A 19741-nucleotide genomic window follows, 5' to 3' on the forward strand; every position below is an offset into this window, starting at 1 on the left:
ACCCCCACTGAGAACCACTGATTTAGAATAACTTTCGTGTACCCAGTCTCACTCCTTAGTTTCGATTCTTGCTACCTAAGTCTAATACTAAAAAATAGCTTTCTCTGGACAAATTTTTATGTGACCTACATAAGTTTAATAAGCCTCATTTACATCTTTCTCTTTTAAAAATTATAACTTTTGTGGAAAATTTAGAAACCATAAAGCAGTAGAAAGAAAAGATTTTAAGCCATAGTTTTGTATAAAAAGCAACACTGTTGATGTATATTTAAAAACTCCTAATTCTCACACCTGTGATCTAATATTTCCATCTCTAGGAATTTGTCCAAAGGAAAGAATTAAAGATGCGTACAAAGATTATGAACAGTGATATTTTATCAGAATGGTGTTTATAATATAGAAAATTAGACACAAATAAAATGTCCAGAATAGGGCATTGATTAAATAAATCATGGAACGCTTGTTTGATGAGATGCTCTGCAGCTACCAAAAATCATGTTGTCAAAGAATTTATTTAAGGGTATGGAAAATGCTTACCATATGTCAAGTTAAAAAAGAAACCAAGTATATTATACTCTGAAAATTACAAAATATTGAAAGAAATTAAAGAAGCCATAAATAAGTGGAAACACATCCTATGTTAATGGATTGGAAGACAATATGGTTAATATGTCAGTACTACTCAAAGCAATCTACAGATTTAGTGCAATCCCTATCACATCTCAGTGATTTCCTTATGCAGAAAGAGAAAAATCTATCCTAAAATTCATTTGGAATCTCAAGGGACCCCAAATCAACAAATTAGTCTTGCAAAAAGCAAAGTTGGAAGTTCCTTATTCCTTATTCCTAATAAGGAATGCTGACACATGGCACATATGGATGAACCTTGAAAACATGCGAAGGGAAATAAATCAGACACAGAAAAACAAATATTGTATGATTCCATTTATTTGAGGTACCTAGAATAGTCAGATTCATAAAGACAGGAAGTGGAATGGTGGTTACCAGGGATTGGAGGAGGTAGGATTGGGGAGTTATTGTTTAATGAATACAGAGTTTCCATCAAAACTAAAAGTCTTTTAGCACCTGTACCACCCCTAGAATTTCTGGTAAACCAGCACCAGCCTGAAGATCATGTTCTCATCAAAGGGTGAAAAAAAAGGAAACTCGAATCAGCCTAGGAAGGACCCTACCTTGTGCTGCAAACCACTGAGACTGCTGTTCATACAGCGAAAAAAGGATGGATTCATCACAACTGAGTCAAGAAAGCGCCATCCCCTTCAGAGTTGTGGGCCATAGTCCCAGGGGAAAACCCTACCAAACTGAAGCTAAGAAAAATTTAACTCTTTCTTCTATTCTATTACTCTTTCTTCTTTCCTCGCTGTATTACTGACCATCTAGTTATTAACATAACTGTCAATTTTGCCTCAAACTATTGCATTTAATGCTTGCCTTGTTATACCCTGTGGGGACTTGCCAAGTCAAAGACAGCTCTCTACTTCAGAAAAGTACCTCTGTCCTTCCTGACTATGCTCAGACTGGCCTTTAGTAAATTAGGGCCATTTAATCCGGGAAATTTCGATAAAGATTCCAGTGTCGACCAGGAGTCTTGCCCCACAATGTAGCGCTTTTATGTCGTAGTTGGTCCAACGTTCTGTGGACCACTAAAGAGCAAGGATGGACTACCCCAACCGGTTTTTGTAATTTCCTAAAATCGTACATTTATTTTAATAGAGGATCATAGATGTTAAAGACTTAAAACAAACTTTGGCAATTAAGACAGGATACCAAGATGAAAATACCTAGTTGGAATGGATCAAATATTCCATCTGCATGTTAAACAAAAGCAATTGTTGTGCTTGTGCACATGGCAGGCCAGAGGCCCAGATTATCCCCTTTCCACTAAGGTAGTCCCCCAGTCAACCAGGCGTGGGCTGCATGGTAGCTCTTTTCCAGGATTCTACAGCCTGGAGTAATAAGCTTGCCAAACTGTCTCTGCTATATCCCAAAGTCCGGCACCACGAGGGTCAGCCCCTAAGGGCCATCCAGCTTCTGTCTCCCAACACTAAGTTCACTTCGTGTCTCTCACGACAAGGAGGAAACTTAGCGTTCCTTGGAGACCTGAAGGGATGCAGTGAGCTTAAGAATTTTCAAGAGCTTATCAATCAGTCAGCCCTTGTTCATCCCCGAGCAGATGTGTGGTGGTATTGTGGTAGGCCTTTACTGGACACTCTGCCAAATAACTGGAGTGGCATTTGTACTTTAGTCCAGTTGGCTCTCCCTGTCACCCTGACATTTCATCTACCAGAGGGAGGAAAAAATAAGACATTGTAAAGTGAGAGAAGCCTCTTATGGGTCTTTCGACTCTTCACATCTATTTAGACACAATTGAAGTCCCACAGGAATACCAGATCAATTTAAAGCTTAAAATCAAATAGCTGCAGGATTTGAGTCAATATTTTGGTGGGTGACAGTTAATAAAAATGTAGATTGGATAAACCATATCTATTACAACCAACAGCAACGAACTTTTCATGAGTTAAAAGAAAAAACTCATGTTGGCCCCAGCCCTGGGGCTACCTGACCTGAAAAAACCCTTTACACTCTATGTGACAGAAAGAGGAATATGGCAGTTGGAGTTTTAACCCAGACTGTGGGGCCCTGGCCAAGGCCAGTGGCCTATCTCTCAAAGCAACTAGATGGGGTTTCCAAAGGCTGGGCCCCATGTCTAAGGACCTTGGCAGCAATGGCCCTGTTAGCACAAGAAGCAGATAAACTAACTCTTTGGCAAAACCTGAATATAAAGGCCCCTCCAGGCTGTGGTAACTTTGATGAATACCAAAGGACATCATTGGCTAACAAATGATAGATTAACTAAGTACCAAAGATTCCCATGTGAAAATTCCCGTATAACCATTGAAGTTTGTAACACCCTAAACCCTGCCACCTTGCTCCTGGTATCAGAAAGCCCAGTTGGACATAACTGTGTAGAGGTGTTGGACTCAGTTTATTCTAGTGGGCCCAACCTCAGAGACCATTCTTGAACATCAGTAGACTGTTAGCTGTACATGGATGGGAGCAGCTTTGCCAACCCCTGCAAAGTGACTCTGAAGAAGACGACGAGCCCTGCTCCAGTCACGCCCGGAAGCTGACTGGTCCACACATGGCCTCAGCATGGGAAAACTCATCGTGGGACTCATTTTCCTTAAAATTTGGACTTACGCAGTAAGGACTTCAACTGACCTTCCTCAGACTGAGGACTGTTCCCAGTGTATACATGAAGTCACTGAGGTAGGACAAAAAGTTGCTACAGTCCTATTATTTTATGGTTATTATAAGTGTACTGGGACTCTAAAAAGAACTTGTTTGTATAATGCTATTCTATACAAGGTATGTAGCCCAGGAAATGACCAACCTGATGTGTGTTATGACCCATCTGAGCCTCCCATGACCACGGTTTTTGAAATAAGATTAAGGACTGAGGACTGGTGGGGGCTCATAAACGATATGAGTAAAGTGTTAGCCAAAACAGGAAAAAAGGGGTGCCCAAACAAGTCACCTTGAGATGCCTGTGCTGTCATTAACAGTAATAAGTTAGAAAGAAGATGTGGTTCTCTTAATTAGAAAAGAGGTTATATGGCAGAAAATAAGTACATTCATCATGAATTAGGGCTATATAGAAATAAATGTGGATATTGGTCTTGTGTCATTTAGGCTACTTGGATAAAAAATGAAAAAAATCCTGTCCACCTTCGGAAAGTGAAAAGTGGCCCTTCCTGTACCAGTGGTCAGTGTAACCCCCTGGAACTAGCAATAACCAACCCCCTTGATCCTCGCTGGAAAAAAGGGAATCGATGGGGCTGGACTGGATCCTCGAGTAAATATTGTGGTTTGAAGAGAAGTTTATAAATGCTCTCCTGAGCCTGTATTTCAAACCTTCTATGATGAACTGAATGTGCCAGTACCAGAAATTTCAGGAAAAACAAAAAATCTGTTTTTGCAATTAGCCAAGCATGTAGCCCAGTCTCTCAATGTCACTTCATGTTATGTATGTGGAGGAACTGTAATGGGAGATCAGTGGCCATGGGACGCCCCAGAATTAGTACCTACAGACCCAGTTCCTGATGAATTCCCGGCTCAAAAGAATCACCCTGATAACTTCTGGGTCCTAAAAGCCTCAATCATTAGACAATGCTGTATAGCAAGAGTGGGGAAGGACTTCACCCTTCCTGTGGGAAGACTCAGCTGCCTTGGGCAAAAAACTGTGTAATAGTACTACAAATACAGCCACCTAGTGGCGTTCAAACCACACTAGGAAAAATCCATTTAGTAAATTCCCAAATTTGCAAACCGTGTGGACCCACCCGGAGTCCCACCGGGACTGGACAGCCCCCAGTGGATTATACTGGATATGTGGGCATAGGGTTTACACCAAATTACCCAACCAGTGGGCAGGTAGTTGTGTTATTGGCACTATTAAACCATCTTTCTTCCTACTGCTCATAAAGACAGGAGAACTCCTGGGCTTCCCTGTCTATGCTTCCTGCGAAAAGAGAAGCATAGCTATAAAAAATTGGAAAGATGATAAATAGCCCCCTGAGAGAATCATACATATTACGGGCCTGCTACTTGGGCACAGGACAGCTTGTGGGGATACAGGACCCCCATTTACATGCTCAACTGAATCATATGGTTACAGGCTATCTTAGAAATAATCATTAATAAGACTGGCAGAGCCTTGACTATTCTGGCCCGGCAAGAAACTCCAATGAGAAATGCTAACTATCAAAATAGATTGGCTCTTGACTACTTGCCAGCAGCTAAAGGAGGGATCTGTGGGAAATTTAACCTTACTAATTGCTGTCTACACATAGATGATCAAGGGAAAGTTGTTGAAGACCTAGTTAGAAATATGACAAAACTTGGCCGGGCGCGGTGGCTCAAGCCTGTAATCCCAGCACTTTGGGAGGCCGAGAGCGGATCACAAGGTCAGGAGATCGAGACCATCCTGGCTAACACGGTGAAACCCCGTCTCTACTAAAAAATACAAAAAACTAGCTGGGCGAGGTGGCGGGTGCCTGTGGTCCCAGCTACTCCGGAGGCTGAGGCAGGAGAATGGCGTAAACCCGGGAGGCGGAGCTTGCAGTGAGCTGAGATCCGGCCACTGCACTCCAGCCTGGGCGACAGAGCCAGACTCAGTCTCAAAAAAAAAAAAAAAAAAAAAAGAAATATGACAAAACTAGCACATGTGTCTGTGCAAGTGTGGCATGGATTTGATCCTATGGCCATGTTTGAAAAATGGTTCCCTGCTACTGCTCCCTTGTTTGTTACCTGTACTTCTTCTTTTTTTTTTTTTTTTTTTTAGACAGAGTCTTGCTCTGTCGCCCAGACTGGAGTGCAGTGCAGTGGCCAAATCTCAGCCCACGGCAAGCTCCGCCTCCCGGGTTTACTCCATTCTCCTGCCTCAGCCTCCCGAGTAGCTGGGACTACAGGCGCCCGCCACCTCGCCCGGCTAGTTTTTTGTATTTTTAGTAGAGATGGGGTTTCACCGTGTTAGCCAGGATGGTCTCGATCTCCTGACCTTGTGATCCGCCCGTCTCGGCCTCCCAAAGTGCTGGGATTACAGGCTTGAGCCACTGCGCCCGGCCAACCTGTACTTCTTCAAATGATAAAAAGCTTCATCACTACCTTAGTTCACCAAAATGCTTCAGCACAAATGTACTATATGAATCACTATCGATCTGTCAAGACATGGGTAATGAAAATAAAAGTGAGAATTCCTACTAATGAGTTAGGTTCTCAAAGTGGGGGAATAAGGGAGGAGACCACCCCTCATATTGTCTTATGCCCAATTTCTGCCCCCAAAGAAAGAAGAAGTAAAAACTAAAAGGCAGAAATGAAATCCACAGTTAGACAACCCCGCACCACGTCCTGGGCCTGGTTAAAGATCGACTCCTGACCTAACTGGTTATGTTATCCATAGATTCCAGACATTGTATGGAAAAACATTGTGAAAATCCCTGTCCTGTTCTGTTCCATTCTGATTACCGGTACATGCAGCCCCCAGTCCCATACCCCTTGCTTGCTCAATTGATCATGACCCTCTCATGCGGACCCGCTTAGAGTTGTAAGCCCTTAAAAGGGACAGGAATTGCTCGCTCAGGGAGCGCGGTTTTTGGAGATGTGAGTCTTGCTGAAACTCCCAGCCGAATAAAGCTATTCCTTCTTTAACTCGGTGTCTGAGGGGTTTTGTCTGTGGCTTGTCCTGCTACAGTTTTATTATAATAAATATTGAGTGAGTAGTTTGTGCATAATGCTTTTTTTTCATGTTTAGGAATTGTTTATTAGGATAGATTCCTAGAAATAGGCTCAAAAGTTGGTTCATATTTCTCCCTCTGCTGTTCTTGTGACGTTCAACTCCTCATTATCACAAAGCACTGAAGAAGTGTAAATGTTTGCCAATAGTTGGTACCATCTGAATTGCCTCCCAAGACAGGGTGAATTCCATGGATTATAAAGGTGTTAACGAGTGTCTAAAACAAAGTATACTTTAAATTTCTTATAGTCAGCCGGGCACAGTGGCTCACACCTGTAATCCCAGCACTTTGGGAAGCCGAGGCAGGTGGATCACTTGAGGTCAGGAGTTTGAGACCAGCCTGGTCAACATGGTGAAGCCTCATCTCTAACTAAAAATACAAAAATTAGCCAGGCATGGTGGCGTATACCTGTTATTCCAGCTACTGGGGAGGCTGAGGCAGGAGAATCACTTGAACCCAGGAGACGGATGTTGTAGTGAGCCGAGATTGCACCACTGCATTGCCTACCTGTTGTCCTCTCCAGTTCAAAAAAAAAAAAAATTCTGGTCGGTCGTGGTGGCTCACACCAGTAACCCCAGCACTTTGGGAGGCCGTGGTGGGCGGATCACGAGGTCAGCAGATGGAGACAATCCTGGCTAACACGGTGAAACCCTGTCTCTACTAAAATTACAAAATAAAAGTAGCCGGGCATGGTGGGGGGCTCCTGTAGTCCCAGCTACTCGGGAGGCTGAGGCAGGAGAATGGCTTAAACCTGGGAGGCGGAGCTTGCGGTGAGTCAAGATCGCGCCTCTGCACTCCAGCCTGGGCGACAGAGCAAGACTCTGTCTCAAAAAAAAAAAAAAATCTTACAGTTCTCTTACTTTATAAAGAGAAATAAAAGAATATTGAATATAACTGACATCTTAAACAATTTTTTTTTCTGTTTGTACCCTTCCCTCCTTGGACTTCATCCCTTTTTCTCCCTTTATTCAGTTCATTCTGATTTCCCTATAACACCAAAGCTCACACTCAAGAATCAGATAATATTTTAAGGTTCTCTTCAATCCTGGGAATTTGTGCTCTGGACACAACTGTGCTATAGGCGAAGACTGCTCTTGTGTTTCTTCACTCACCCTTTCTTGTATATTGCCCCAGTTGCAGCTAATAGAGATCCTATGGTTACCAGGGATACCAGCTTTAGGATGATGCAGCTGCTAAATACTGCGGGAGTCAGAGAAAACCTGGAGCCTTGATGATGTTGTTGAGCTGCTGAATCAACCATCCCTAAACCCTGTGCTCCCAAGACTTCCTGTCATGTGAGCTAGTAGATTTCCATCTTGCTTGTCTATTTGATATGAAGTTGCTGCTACTTTCAGTCTAAAGCGTCAAGTCAGATCCATTTCTGGCTGTGGGATTAGGGTGAATTTTAATCTGGTTAAAGGTTGAGTAACTCACCAGGGAGAAGGGTCACAAGAGAAATCCTGGTGAGGAAGAGATGTAAGTAAGGGCAAAGAGATGTGAAAGTGTTTGGTGTGCTTGGAGGACTCAGGTGAGATGGGAAGGAAGGACAGCTGAGGTCAGGAAATGGGAGATGAGGTAGATAGGCTGGGGGTCAGGTTCTCAGGAATTCAAATGTTTTCCTATGGGAAGTGAAGGAACATCAAAGGTTTTTAGTCAGGGAAATGACGTGATCAGATTAGCCTCTAAGCACTTACATAGTGACTCCTCCTTTCTAAAATTCTAAAGAGAGTACAAATAAGACAGAATAAGAGGTAGGAAAAGAACCAATATAAGTGAATATATTGTAGGACTGCCTTATACATAGTATACTAACACATATGCATATTGATGAGGTTATATAAATATATTTAACTTTATGTGTGTGTGTGTGCCCGTGTGTATTCAGAGAATGCAGCTTTGGATTATCCAATTTTTTTTTTTTTTTTTTTTTTGATATGGAGTCTCGCTCTGTCACCCAGGCTGGAGTGCATTGGCGCGATCTCGGCTCACTCCAAGCTCCGCCGCCCGGGTTCACGCCATTCTCCTGCCTCAGCCTACAGAGTAACTGGGACTAAGGCGCCCACCACCACGTCCGGCTAATTTATTTTTGTATTTTTGGTAGAGAAGGGGTTTCACTGTGTTAGCCAGGATGGTCTCCATCTCCTGACCTCGTGATCCGCCCGCCTCAGCCTCCCAAAGTGCTGGGATTACAGGCATGAGCCACCGCGCCCGGCCCCAAGATTTTTAATTCAATTCCTTGTTGGTTGTTTGCAATGACCTCATGGTAATAATCTATGAGCTAGTGTTGTCATTATTTTGACAAAATTTCATAATAGATTTTTTTTTTTTTTGAGACGGAGTCTCGCTCTATTGCCCAGACTGAAGTGCAGTGGTGTGATCTCAGCTCACTACAACCTCCACCTCCTCAGCTCAAGCAGTTCTCCTGCCTCAGCCTCCTAAGTAGCTGGGATTACAGGCACCCGCCACCATGCCCAACTAATTTTTGTATTTTTACTAGAGATGGGGTTTTACCATGTTGCCCAAGCTGGTCTCAAACTCCTGACCTAAGGTGATCCTCCCACCTCAGCCTCCCAAAGTGCTGGGATTACAGGCATGAGTCACCACACCTGGCCAAAATCTTGCTGATTTTATAATAGAAAACCAGCAGTTTCTGAGCTGTGATTCTGGCTTCTGATTCCACCTCTGTTATTGAGTGTGACATTGGAGTTAGACCTCAGTTTACTCTACATAAAATGAGTTATCTAGGTTAGATGATATACAGATTTAAAATATATTAACCATCTTATCTTACAACTACAATGTTCTATAATGGCCCTTCTCTCCCCCTCCCTCCCTTTCTTTCTTTTTCTCTCCTCCCCCACTCCTTTTTTTTTTTTTTTTTTTCAACTTTTATTTTAGGCTTGGGGTACATACGCATATTTGCTATGCAGGTAAACTTGTTCATGGGGGTTTGTTGTACAGATTATTTCATCACCCAGGTACTAAGCCTAGTACCCAATAGTTATTTCTTCTGATTCTCTCCCTCCTGCCACTCTTCACCCTGAAACAGGTCCAGTGTCTGCTGTTTCCTTCTTTGTGACCACGTGTGTGCTCTCATCATTTAGCTCACATCTTTTCTTTTTTTCATTTTAAAATTAGGAATGTCTCTAAATAAAATTCTGTACAGTTACCTAAGGAAAACTCACATATACTCTACATCAGCTAGAAATGTGTGTTGAACTGCAGATGACAGAATACGCGGCCCCTATAGCAGAGGCTTAAACAAAATGTGGTTTATTTGACTGCCATTGTAAGAAGTCTAAAGGTAAAAGGTTGTTAGCATGGTCCAGGGGCTCAGCCACATCTAGGCCAACATCTCTGAAATTCTCCTGGCCTTTATCTCATAGCTGTCATTTCTTGAGTGTAAGAAATAAGAGGGAACTGTGGCACCAAGGTCATCTGCTCCTTTTCATGAGAAAGGCAAAAGTTTTTACAGAACCGTCTCTTCTCCCTCCCTATCATCATTTCTCACTTACGATTCGATATGGCCAGAAGAAGGCCACATGGCCACCTCTGTAGTAAGGGAGCCGGACAGAGATTTGTCAACTCAACTTTTGCATACAATTTTAGAGAATTCAAAAATGGACGTGCCTTATGGTACCCAGGTTCAGAATCCCTGATTGAAAAAGTTCGTCACACTATCTGAACCTACGTTTTCAGGTCCTCACGCCTCAGAGAAAAACTGAAATCTAAACAGATTTCTGATAATCTGGTTTGAAGCGGCAAGCTGTTTAAAGGCCAGAGAATCAAATAAGGTAATGTACTATGAAACTTTGGCAAACTGTTAAGTTCTACTTAATATAAAGACGTATTTCTGTTGTGAGAACTTCCTTTATCTATGTATTACACATCTTGGTTGCCATTTGCCTTGTGTGTGTAAATAAAATAAGATAGAAGTAGGGCACAATAAAGACACAAGCAAATCAGTGCCAGGAACACACAGAAAATATTTTATTAGTTTCCAAATTAAGAAATGACAAAGGAGGACATATTTCAGGAGAAATCTATGACTCTCCTCAGAGAGCCCACTCTGGCATTCATGGACCCCCAGTCCTGGTAGCGCCTGTAGTCCCCTGGCGTCAGCAGGTACTGCCGTCCTCGGTAGTTGGGCAGCTCATAGAGGACCCAGGAGCCCTCCAGCACATTGAGGGAGTGGATTTCATTGAAGTGGAAGCGGTCCTGAAGAGAGGAGCAGTCCTCAGTGAACTCTATCATCTGGCCTCTGTAGTCCTCCCTCTCATAGAGTCTGATCCTGTGAGAGCCAGCCTGGCAGACCCAGAAATAAAAGGAGGAGAAAAGCAACCATGAAACGATTCCAATGCATTGTCAGGCAGTCCAGCTTGGTGAGCACCTGCTCAAGTCATTTAGAAATACATGGCAAAATTTAATTAATTCTGAATATTTATAAACTCCTCATTACCGAGGGCAGAAATTCAGTACCTTTTCAAGATTATAAAGTGTGGTGAAGAAATTGAGAAGGAAATCTCACTCTTTAATATATTCAGCTATTTCTCAGCATAAGCTGACTCCTATGCTCAGTATCCTGTACACACACAAACCCAAACCTGTAACAGCTTATTACTATTTTATGCCATTTTGAAGAAATGTTTTAATATTAAAATAAACATTAAATTATAAAGAAATGTATTTAAATTATGTATAATTTTAATATACATGATATCTAATATATAATTATATACTATATTTAAAATATATTATAAAATATATAAAATTATATTTTATTTAAAATAATTATATTTTATTTTAATAATTATATTCAAATTATATTTTATAAGTATAAATTAAGATTATATTTATTTTAAAAATTACATTTTATTTAAAAATAACTTTTACTAAAACATAAATAAAATATATTTAAAATACACAAATATAAGGGCTGGGGCAGTGGCTCATTCCTGCAGTCCCAGCACCTTGGGAAGCCAAGGCGGGTGGATCACTTGAGGTCAGGAGTTCAAGATTGCCCTGATGAATATGACAAAACCTTGTCTATACTAAAAATACAAAAATTAGCCAGGTGTGGTGGTGCGTGCCTGTAATCCCAGCTACTTAGGAAGAGAATTGCTTGCACCCGGGAATCAGAGGTTGCAGTGTGCCAAGATCATGCCACTGCTCTCCAGCCTGGGGGACAGAGCAAGACTTTGTCAAAAAAAAAAAAAATAATAATAATAAAATAAATAAAAATAAAAATACAAAAATTAGCTGGGTGTGGTGGCGTGCTCCTGTAACTCCAGCTGCTCAGGAGACTGAGACAGGAGAATCATTTGAATCCGGGAGGCGGAGGTTGCAGTTAGCTGAGATCTCACCACTGCATTCCAGCCTGCGCGTCAGAGTGAGACTCTGTCTCAAAAAAACAAAACAAAACCACAACCCCCCAAAAATAAATATAATGTAAATGAAACATATTAAAAATATATTAAAATATATTTAAAATATAATATAATTTATATAGTTATATAAACATATTAAATATATATTAACTAGATATATTATTAAATACATTATATTCATTAAATATATTTAATGTAAATATATTTAAAATATTAAAATATGTATTTTAAATATAAGTATTTAAAATATATTAAATATATCATTTAATATACTGAATTAAATGATAATGCATCATTTAAATAAATGAGATAAATATCATATGTTAAATATATAAGCCTTCTTTTTAAAATAGAAGTATTTTAAACATATTAAACTATTAAATATTAAATATTAAGGTAATGTATTAAAGAACAATTAATTATAAGTCAATAATTTGTGAATGCAATGAAGAAAAATGGGGAAAAAAATCAGTAAGTCCAAGGACGAATTTTTCATAAACATTAGTGTTTTCACACACATATGGGATATACGTGGCACCTGTGTGAAATATCTGTGTTGCTCTCCATTGAAGGAAAGTCTTACTCATATAGGCTGGGAAAACCCAAAATGTGCAAGAGAGGAGCAAAAAGGGGAAAAAGTCTCAAAAGAAATTACCCTGTTTGCTTAGTAACTGCCGTACCCTCTGGCATTTATTCTTCTATTGGGTATTAGTGGTTTTTCTACAACTCCATTCTAAATGATTCCAGAACAGGACTTTTAAGTCTTATACAATCCCTAGGGCAGGCGACACATTCCTACTCAATAAATATTTGTGGATTAATTGTGATTAATTGGTTTCTGGGTAACACTTTGCTTTTGTGAGGGGCAAACTCTATTGACTTAATCCACTATAGTTCATCTTTTGTCCACTCTCAGTTATTGTGACTCATCACTACTGCTAATGTTTAACTTTTTCTTGAAACCATCCAGTGAGTGTCCTGAGGGTCTGGGTCCTGACATGAGGCTGCACTCACGTGGGGGATGAGGCGGCAGGAGCGGACCGAGTCGCTGAGGCCCATCCACTGCTGGTGGTCGGCATAGTCGCCGCGGCGCAGGAAGTACTGGAGGCCCGAGTAGTTGGGCAGCTCATAGAGCATCCAGCAGCCGCTGTCCACGCGCACGGAGTTGCAGCGGCTCAAGTAGGGCTGCAGGTTGGGGTGGTCGCTGCTGCATTCGTAGTGGCGGCCCTGGAAGCCCCGGTCCTCGTAGAGGGTGATCTGCAAGGCAAGGCGAGGCAAGGCGAGGGCTCACAGGCCTGCCCCTGTCCCAGTCTCCGGCCCCCGCGATACAGGAAGCTCCCGGGGCTCGGGGCGCGGGCTGGGCTCACCTTCCCCATGGCTGGCTGGACGCGCGGCGGGGCTGAGCGGGTGGGGCGGCGGCGCGGCGGGGCTATATAGCGGGAGGGCTGCTGCGTTGGCAAGAACCGCACAAAAGGGGCCCGCGGAAGGGAGCAAGGGCATTTTCGTGTTCTCTTTTTATTCTTTGCTGTCCTAGTCCGCGGGGCTCATTGTGGATTTTGATCCCATTCTCTCTGGAGTGTTCGGATTACTATCATTGGCTGATGCTATTGAGAATGTTTGTAAAAAGGTAATTTGGGACATTGTCTATTTATAATAGAAGTGGAGCTTCAGCTATTTCACATATAGTTCACGCTTTTGTTTGTATAGGTTGGGGAAAAACAAAAGTTTAAGTCGGGGAGCAGAAAAAGCAAAGACTCTTAATAAGGCAAATATAAATTAATCTGTCAGAACTACAGTATTACTTACGTGCCACAATGCTGAATACTGATTGTTAATAGGAAGGAAATGGGCTTAACTGAATGTTGAAAATTTCAAGTTTAGTCCTTTAAGAGAACGTCGTCATGAAAGGGTGTAAGAAATTGGAATATTTTATCAAGAGAGTTCGCAGAATTTTGAACCTTTATTATGGTAAAACACACAGCAAACATGAATCTTCGATATTGGGTCTGATCTTGTTACAGTTATGCCTGGAAGGAGCTGAGAATTAGATATTTTTCTCTTAGCTAATGGTGGTGCCGTGATTCAAAAGAGAGAATAGTTAGTTCTAAGAGGCTTAATCTCAGAAAGAACTAAAAAGGGAAATATCTACGTTTGAGGAAATTAGAAAAGTAATATGTGCGAAACAGAAAAACATGATCTCTTAGCTTATTATTAAATAAAACCAAATTCCTAAGAAACTTATTTCTAGTGGGATCTAGAATACACCTTTGTTCTCTGAACGAGCGAGAGTACACAAGGCCTTTGACTCAGAGGAAATTAATTGCATGAACACGAAGGGGAGCTATGGCTGGAATGATGCAGGGAGAGGAAGGAATAAGTGTCTAGAAGCTGGACTCGAGGAAGACTTTAGAAAGTATTTATTGGCCTGGAAGAGAACAGTTTGATGGACTGGAAAGAGCACTGGAGTGGAAAATGACCTGTGTCCAGCTCCTTTCATGTTCAAAGAATTGCTCACAGCCCTGTGTCAACCCATGGAAGTACTTTGTCTTGTCTTTGAGTCATAAATCTTTGTAAGTGGTATTTATGAACTAAACACCAACTATGTGCAATACAAATTATTTTAATTTTTATTTTCTGGCTGCTGCTGCTGCTGCTTTTTTTTTTTTTTTTTTTTTTTTTTTTTTTTTGTATTCTTTCTATGCAGAGCTCTGCAGTGGTAGTGAAATTACCTTTTTCTTTTGTTTTGTTTTGATTGTTTTCTTCATCCCCATTGCTACATATAGCAGGCTCATGGTAGGTGCTCAAAAATTGGTAAGGATCCTAACTCAGAGAAGTTGAGTCTCTAGTGGCTAATAAATGGAGGATATTGAAATGGAAAATAAACTTGTGGCTGGGTGTGGTGGCTCACACCTGTAATCCCAGCACTTTTGGAGGCCAATGTGGGAGGATCACTTGAGCCCAGGAGTTTGAGACCAGCCCTGGCAACGTAGTGAGACCCCCTTTCTATAAAAAAGGAAAAAATTAGCTGGGCATGGTGGTGCACTCCTGTAGCCTCAGCTACTTAGGAAGCTGAGATGGAAGGATCATTGCTTGATCCTGGGAGGTCAAAGCTGCAGTGAGCTGTGTTTGTGCCACTGCACTCTATCCTGGACAACAGAGTGTGACCATGTCTCAAAAAATAAATAAATAAAATAAACTTGCAGTATGAGCCGGTAGTCTCACTTCTAGGTCACTATCTTTTTAAAATTATGGCACGTCAGGGTTAGCGTATATGTACAATGTCATTCTTTGCAGCATTGTTGGTCAAAGCAACATTGGGAAAGCCCAGTCACTTAAGTGGACAAATGGTGAAATGGTCTAAGGGACTTCCAAACAACAAGATGCAATTCAACCATGAAACAGAATAAGATACTGACCTAGATATATGTCCATATTATAATACATTTTAAAAGCCAGTTGCAGACTAATATATATAGCATGATTCCATTTTTGTAAAGAAAAGAAGCATGTGTTTTATGAGACAGCTATATAAACAAGGCGAAAATCCCAGAAGGGTGCTCACCAGCTATAAACAGGAGTTAGCAATGAGGGGCATCAGAAGGACTCCCTTCTACTTCTTTATAGAATTTGTACAGTAGTAAGATTATGGGAGGACTTTTACTTTGAAGGGAAATTTTTAAGTTAAAATAAATTAATTCTCTACTGATGAAAAAACTTGCAATTGCTTTCTTTTCTTTCTTTTTTTTTAAAAAAACTTTTTAGGGCTTTGCTTATGAGCAAGCAGATTTTAGTTTAATCAAAGGCTCCAGAAATTATGGCTTTCTTTAATGCACCTTTAAATTTGGGCCCGTTTTGTAATTACAGGACTTATTTATTTATTTTAACTTTTATTTTAGATTCAGGGGCACATATCTAGGTTTGTAATACAGGTAAATTGTGTGTTGTGGGGGTTTGGTGTACAGATTATTTTATCACCCAGGTGATAAGTATAGTACCTGACAGGTAGTTTTTCGATCCTCTCCAACCTGGAGGTATTTTGTTTTCTGTTCCTGTGTTAGTTTGCTTAGGATATTGGCCTCCAGCTCCACCTATGTTGCTGCAAAGGACAGGGTCTCATTCTTTTTTTATGGCTGCATAGTATTCCATTGTGTGTATGTACCACTTTGTAAAACCCAGCCTACCATTGATGGACATTTTGGTTGACTCCACGTCTTTGTTGTCGTGAATAGTGCTGTGATGAATATATACACATGTGTCCTTATGGCAGAACGATGTTTTTTGTAGTTACTTTTTATGTTTGGGGTACACTATACCATGCAAATCTATTTAAAAGATTGATATGTATCTCTTATTAATTTATTTGCAATAGCTGGTCACCATGAAACTGATGTGCAGTTTCTGTAATTAACACAGCATTTGGGCCAGGGGTAGTACTGACAAAGAGCTACAGTCCTGGACAGGAGTCATTTTCAAAAGGAGATGAATGGTGTTTAACTTTGTTCAAAGGTACAGCAGTGGCCGTGGTGGCTCTGGCATTACTAATACAATACTGTGCCTGAAAGTAAACAAAAGTACAATCCTTTGTATAGTCTAATCAGGCTGTCGGCCAAGTTAAGTGTGCCCTCACCACTCATCTGACTTTGCCTTTTGTCTGACCCACATTTTTGGTTAGAAGGAAAATTCCGAACTATTGTTCCTCAAGGTACTTAGTTGAATGCCTCCCTTCTCGCCAGTCAGCCTCTCCCAGGTCTCTGGCATTGCCCTGCCTTTTCTTTCTCAGGCAGGCTACACCCTGCCTCCACCCCAACTCACTCTACCTTGTTCAAACTCACTCTAGGCTTGTTCAAACTCACTCTACCTTGAAGCTCTTTTCCAACAGGACTGGTCTCCTGCCCATTCACTTCTTAACTTTTGACAAGGAAATTTAAAGGTGAACTGATTTGCACAATGAAAGAACGACAGAAGTCAGCAATTGCCAATAATGCAGACTAAATCTTTATTAGGTTCCAAAATGGGAAATTGGTAGTGTTAAGCTATTTCAGTATAAATCCACCACTCTCCGCAAAGAGCCAGCCTTAGCATCCATGGCCCCCCAGTCCTGGCACCGCCTGTACTCTTGGGGCCTCAGCAGGTATTGGCGCCCCCGGTAGTTGGGCAGCTCGTAGAGGACCCAGCAGCCCTCCAGCACGTGGAGGGAACGGATCTCGCTGAGGTGGAAGCGGTCCTGGATGCTGGGGCAGTCCTCACTCAGCTCCATCATGAGGCCTTTGTGGTCTTCTCTCTCGTACAGCCGCAGCCTGTGGGAGCCTGTCTACTCGGTCCGCAGAAAGAAGGATAGAGAAAAGCAAATGAGTCTCTTCCGGAATTTGTCCAACCAAAGAACAGATGAACTTGGTAGGGTGGGGCATGGAATTGTCAATGTCAAATTTAGACAGTGTAAAATGTAGATTACTGTGGATGCTGCGCATGGATCTGTCTTCCACTAGCACCTAAATACTGCTATGCTCATTTTCTTTTTGACCTGAAATTCATTCTTATTTAGGAGATGGAATTTTTAAGAGGTTCAAACGCTGAGTTAGAATCCATCAAGAGCTCAGATATCTTGATTCCTAATTACCTGTGTTAATTCAAACTACATTTTGGGGAAAAAATAGAAATAATTTATTTTGACTAGTATTCTTTTAGTAAGAGTATTATCTCCCAAATTTATAAACATATAAATTTACCACTAAAGTAAGATTTAAAAAATCTTGTACTTCAGTGTAAAGTTAATTTAAATAGTCATTTGGAATGAGAATTTAACTGATTTTCCAAATTAAGAAAAATTACCTTTTCCAAAGTTGGACACAACCTTTGAATAGCCTATATTAACAATACAGCTTTGAAGGTTTACTTGTCCACAGTGGAACCTATCTAATTAATTCATCAGAAATTCTTTTTCTATAGGCAAAACAATTTGTTAAAAATATCGTCTTTGTATGCCCAACCAGCTTCCCATTTGCAAGTTTTGTTTTATATCCCATTATGATATTACATTTGTTACAGACCACTTTTAATTGACTTATTGGTAGCAAAAATTTAAAGTAAAACGGATTCTCCCTCTAAGTGGGTTCTTCCTTACATTTCTCTGCTGTTTTTGTCCATGTTATCTATCTGGCTTATGCAGGTCTCTGATGTCCATCTAACCCTTAGGAGTTTTTAAATGCAAACCTCCCTCCCTCTAACCCACATTGACCATACAGTGGGGACACTCCGGCGGCATGATGGAAATCTAGAAAACTCACCTGGGGGATGAGACAACAGGAGCGGATGGAGTCGCTGAGGCCCATCCATTGCTGGTAGTCAGGGTACTCCCCTCTCCGCAGCAAGTATTGTTGACCTTGGTAGTTGGGACGCTCATAGAGCATCCAGCAGCCACTTTCCACCCGGATGGAGTTGCAGCGGCTTAAATACGTCTGCAGGTTGGGGCAGTCAGTGGTGGATTCGTAGCTGCGGCCCTGGAAGGCCTTGTCCTCATAGAGGGTGATCTGCAAAGGAAGAATCGTTCCAAATTGCATTATTTGCTCTTAACAGGCATTATATAACGGCAATTTTTTTTTTCATTTTATTTTTTGTGTTCTGCTTACCTTCCCCATGGCTGGTTGACACGGATGATGCGAGTTCAGTGTGATGGGGCCTGCGGCCGCACAGCCAGTCTATATAGCAGGATGGCTGCTGCGTTGGCAAGAACAACACAAAAGGGGCCCTCGGCGGTAAGGGGATTTTACGCATCTCTTTAACATGCTGCATTCACTGGAAATGATTGTAGATTGTGTCCTTGTTCTCTGGTATATTCTAACGCTGTCCTGCACATACTGCTCTGTGTTGCTTTTATTTGGATTGTTACTGTTTTCTAAATTTATCTGCGCATCAGTCTGAACTTTTGACCCGAAATTCATGGCTCTCTCTATATGATTGAGTAATTTCCTGTGAATTTTCTGGGAAAGATCTATGCCATTATAGAATCGCTCCAGGATTCCAGAGAGGTTGTTGATGTAGAATGCCACAAACACTGACTCATTTCCCTGGATGGTAGAGACTGCTGTACCTTAAATTTTTGTCTTTACGCAGTTTTCCAGTCCAGGGCAGGACACAAATCTAGATGCATGTCTTGGCTAGTTTTGACTTCGTTAACCCAATGCTTTAAGACAGCTCTTAACCTTGCCTTTCGTGGGCACGTCATCTAACTAGAAGTCAGTCCCTGGTGGTGAACTTATGATAACAAGCAAGGGAAAGGTTTCTGTGGTCACTGGGCCTGAGACTGAGAAGTACTGTATCCTACTTTATAGATTGCTTTCCCTTCTTCAAGCGTGAGGGAGGCCGTAAAGCTTCACCGGCAAGAGCGTGAGCTTTGGACTCAGGCCACCTGCACTCAGAAGGCCCACTGATTAGCTCCATGGCAAATTACATAACCACTCAGAGCATGAGTTATCTCATGGACTACAGTCTGATTAATGAGAAATAAAGTGAGACAAGAGGGCAGCCTCTGACATTCAGATGCTGGCCTGGCACTCACAGTGAGGACATGTTACTCCCCTGTTAGACATAAACAGTCTCACAGAATAACAACTTCAGACAAGGCTACTCCGAGACCATGATGAAATGAGATACAATAAAGCCACTTCTTAACTTTGCCTAAGCGCAGACAAAAACAAAGTCAATGCTACACTCTCAAAATCCCAAGCCCTCACTCTCTCAGCCAAAATGATTAACTGCTACTTCTTTATGGATTACAGGTTTATCCGTGTTCTAGTCTCCCTTCCCTACGGGTAAGATTTCTTGAGATAACTAATCACAAAATTAACCCTGCTTTCTGCTAACATCTAATCTAGAGTGAACTTCAGATTTTTAAGATCCTCCCCCAAATCACACAACTGAAGTGCAAATCCTATTAACAATTTCTTTATAAGCTCTCTACTGAGACACTCCATGCTTCCCCAAGGAGAACTTACTCCCTTGCTGCAACAAATAATAAGCTCAACTTGTTTAAAGACAGGT

General features: G+C 41.4%; 2 protein-coding genes across 2 annotated transcripts; both read right to left on the reverse strand.

Annotated features, from left to right (window-relative positions):
- Nucleotides 1–10284: 10284 nt before the first annotated feature.
- CRYGD (crystallin, gamma D) lies at nucleotides 10285–13120 on the reverse strand. The gene is made up of 3 exons (NM_001265732.2): nucleotides 13072–13120; nucleotides 12719–12961; nucleotides 10285–10622 (listed from the first exon to the last, which is right to left on the reverse strand). The coding sequence occupies exons 1-3, from the start codon at nucleotides 13078–13080 to the stop codon at nucleotides 10350–10352; spliced, it is 525 nt and encodes a 174-aa protein (NP_001252661.1). The 5' UTR covers nucleotides 13081–13120; the 3' UTR covers nucleotides 10285–10349.
- Nucleotides 13121–16671: 3551 nt separating this feature from the next.
- Nucleotides 16672–18361, reverse strand: CRYGC (crystallin, gamma C). The gene is made up of 3 exons (NM_001082964.1): nucleotides 18331–18361; nucleotides 17989–18231; nucleotides 16672–17015 (listed from the first exon to the last, which is right to left on the reverse strand). Exons 1-3 carry the CDS (start codon nucleotides 18337–18339, stop codon nucleotides 16743–16745), a joined length of 525 nt encoding a protein of 174 aa, NP_001076433.1. The 5' UTR covers nucleotides 18340–18361; the 3' UTR covers nucleotides 16672–16742.
- Nucleotides 18362–19741: the final 1380 nt, after the last annotated feature.

The sequence above is a fragment of the Macaca mulatta genome, chromosome 12 (assembly GCF_049350105.2).
Source record: "Macaca mulatta isolate MMU2019108-1 chromosome 12, T2T-MMU8v2.0, whole genome shotgun sequence".
NCBI lineage: Eukaryota > Metazoa > Chordata > Mammalia > Primates > Cercopithecidae > Macaca > Macaca mulatta.

Excerpts from the sequence above, each read along its gene's own strand:
- CRYGD (NM_001265732.2), bottom strand. Across the intron at positions 10,623-12,718 it reads CCTGCCGCCTCATCCCCCAC|GCTGGCTCTCACAGGATCAG; the intron begins GTGAGTGCAGCC and ends TGGGTCTGCCAG.
- CRYGC (NM_001082964.1), bottom strand. Across the intron at positions 17,016-17,988 it reads CCTGTTGTCTCATCCCCCAG|ACAGGCTCCCACAGGCTGCG; the intron begins GTGAGTTTTCTA and ends CGGACCGAGTAG.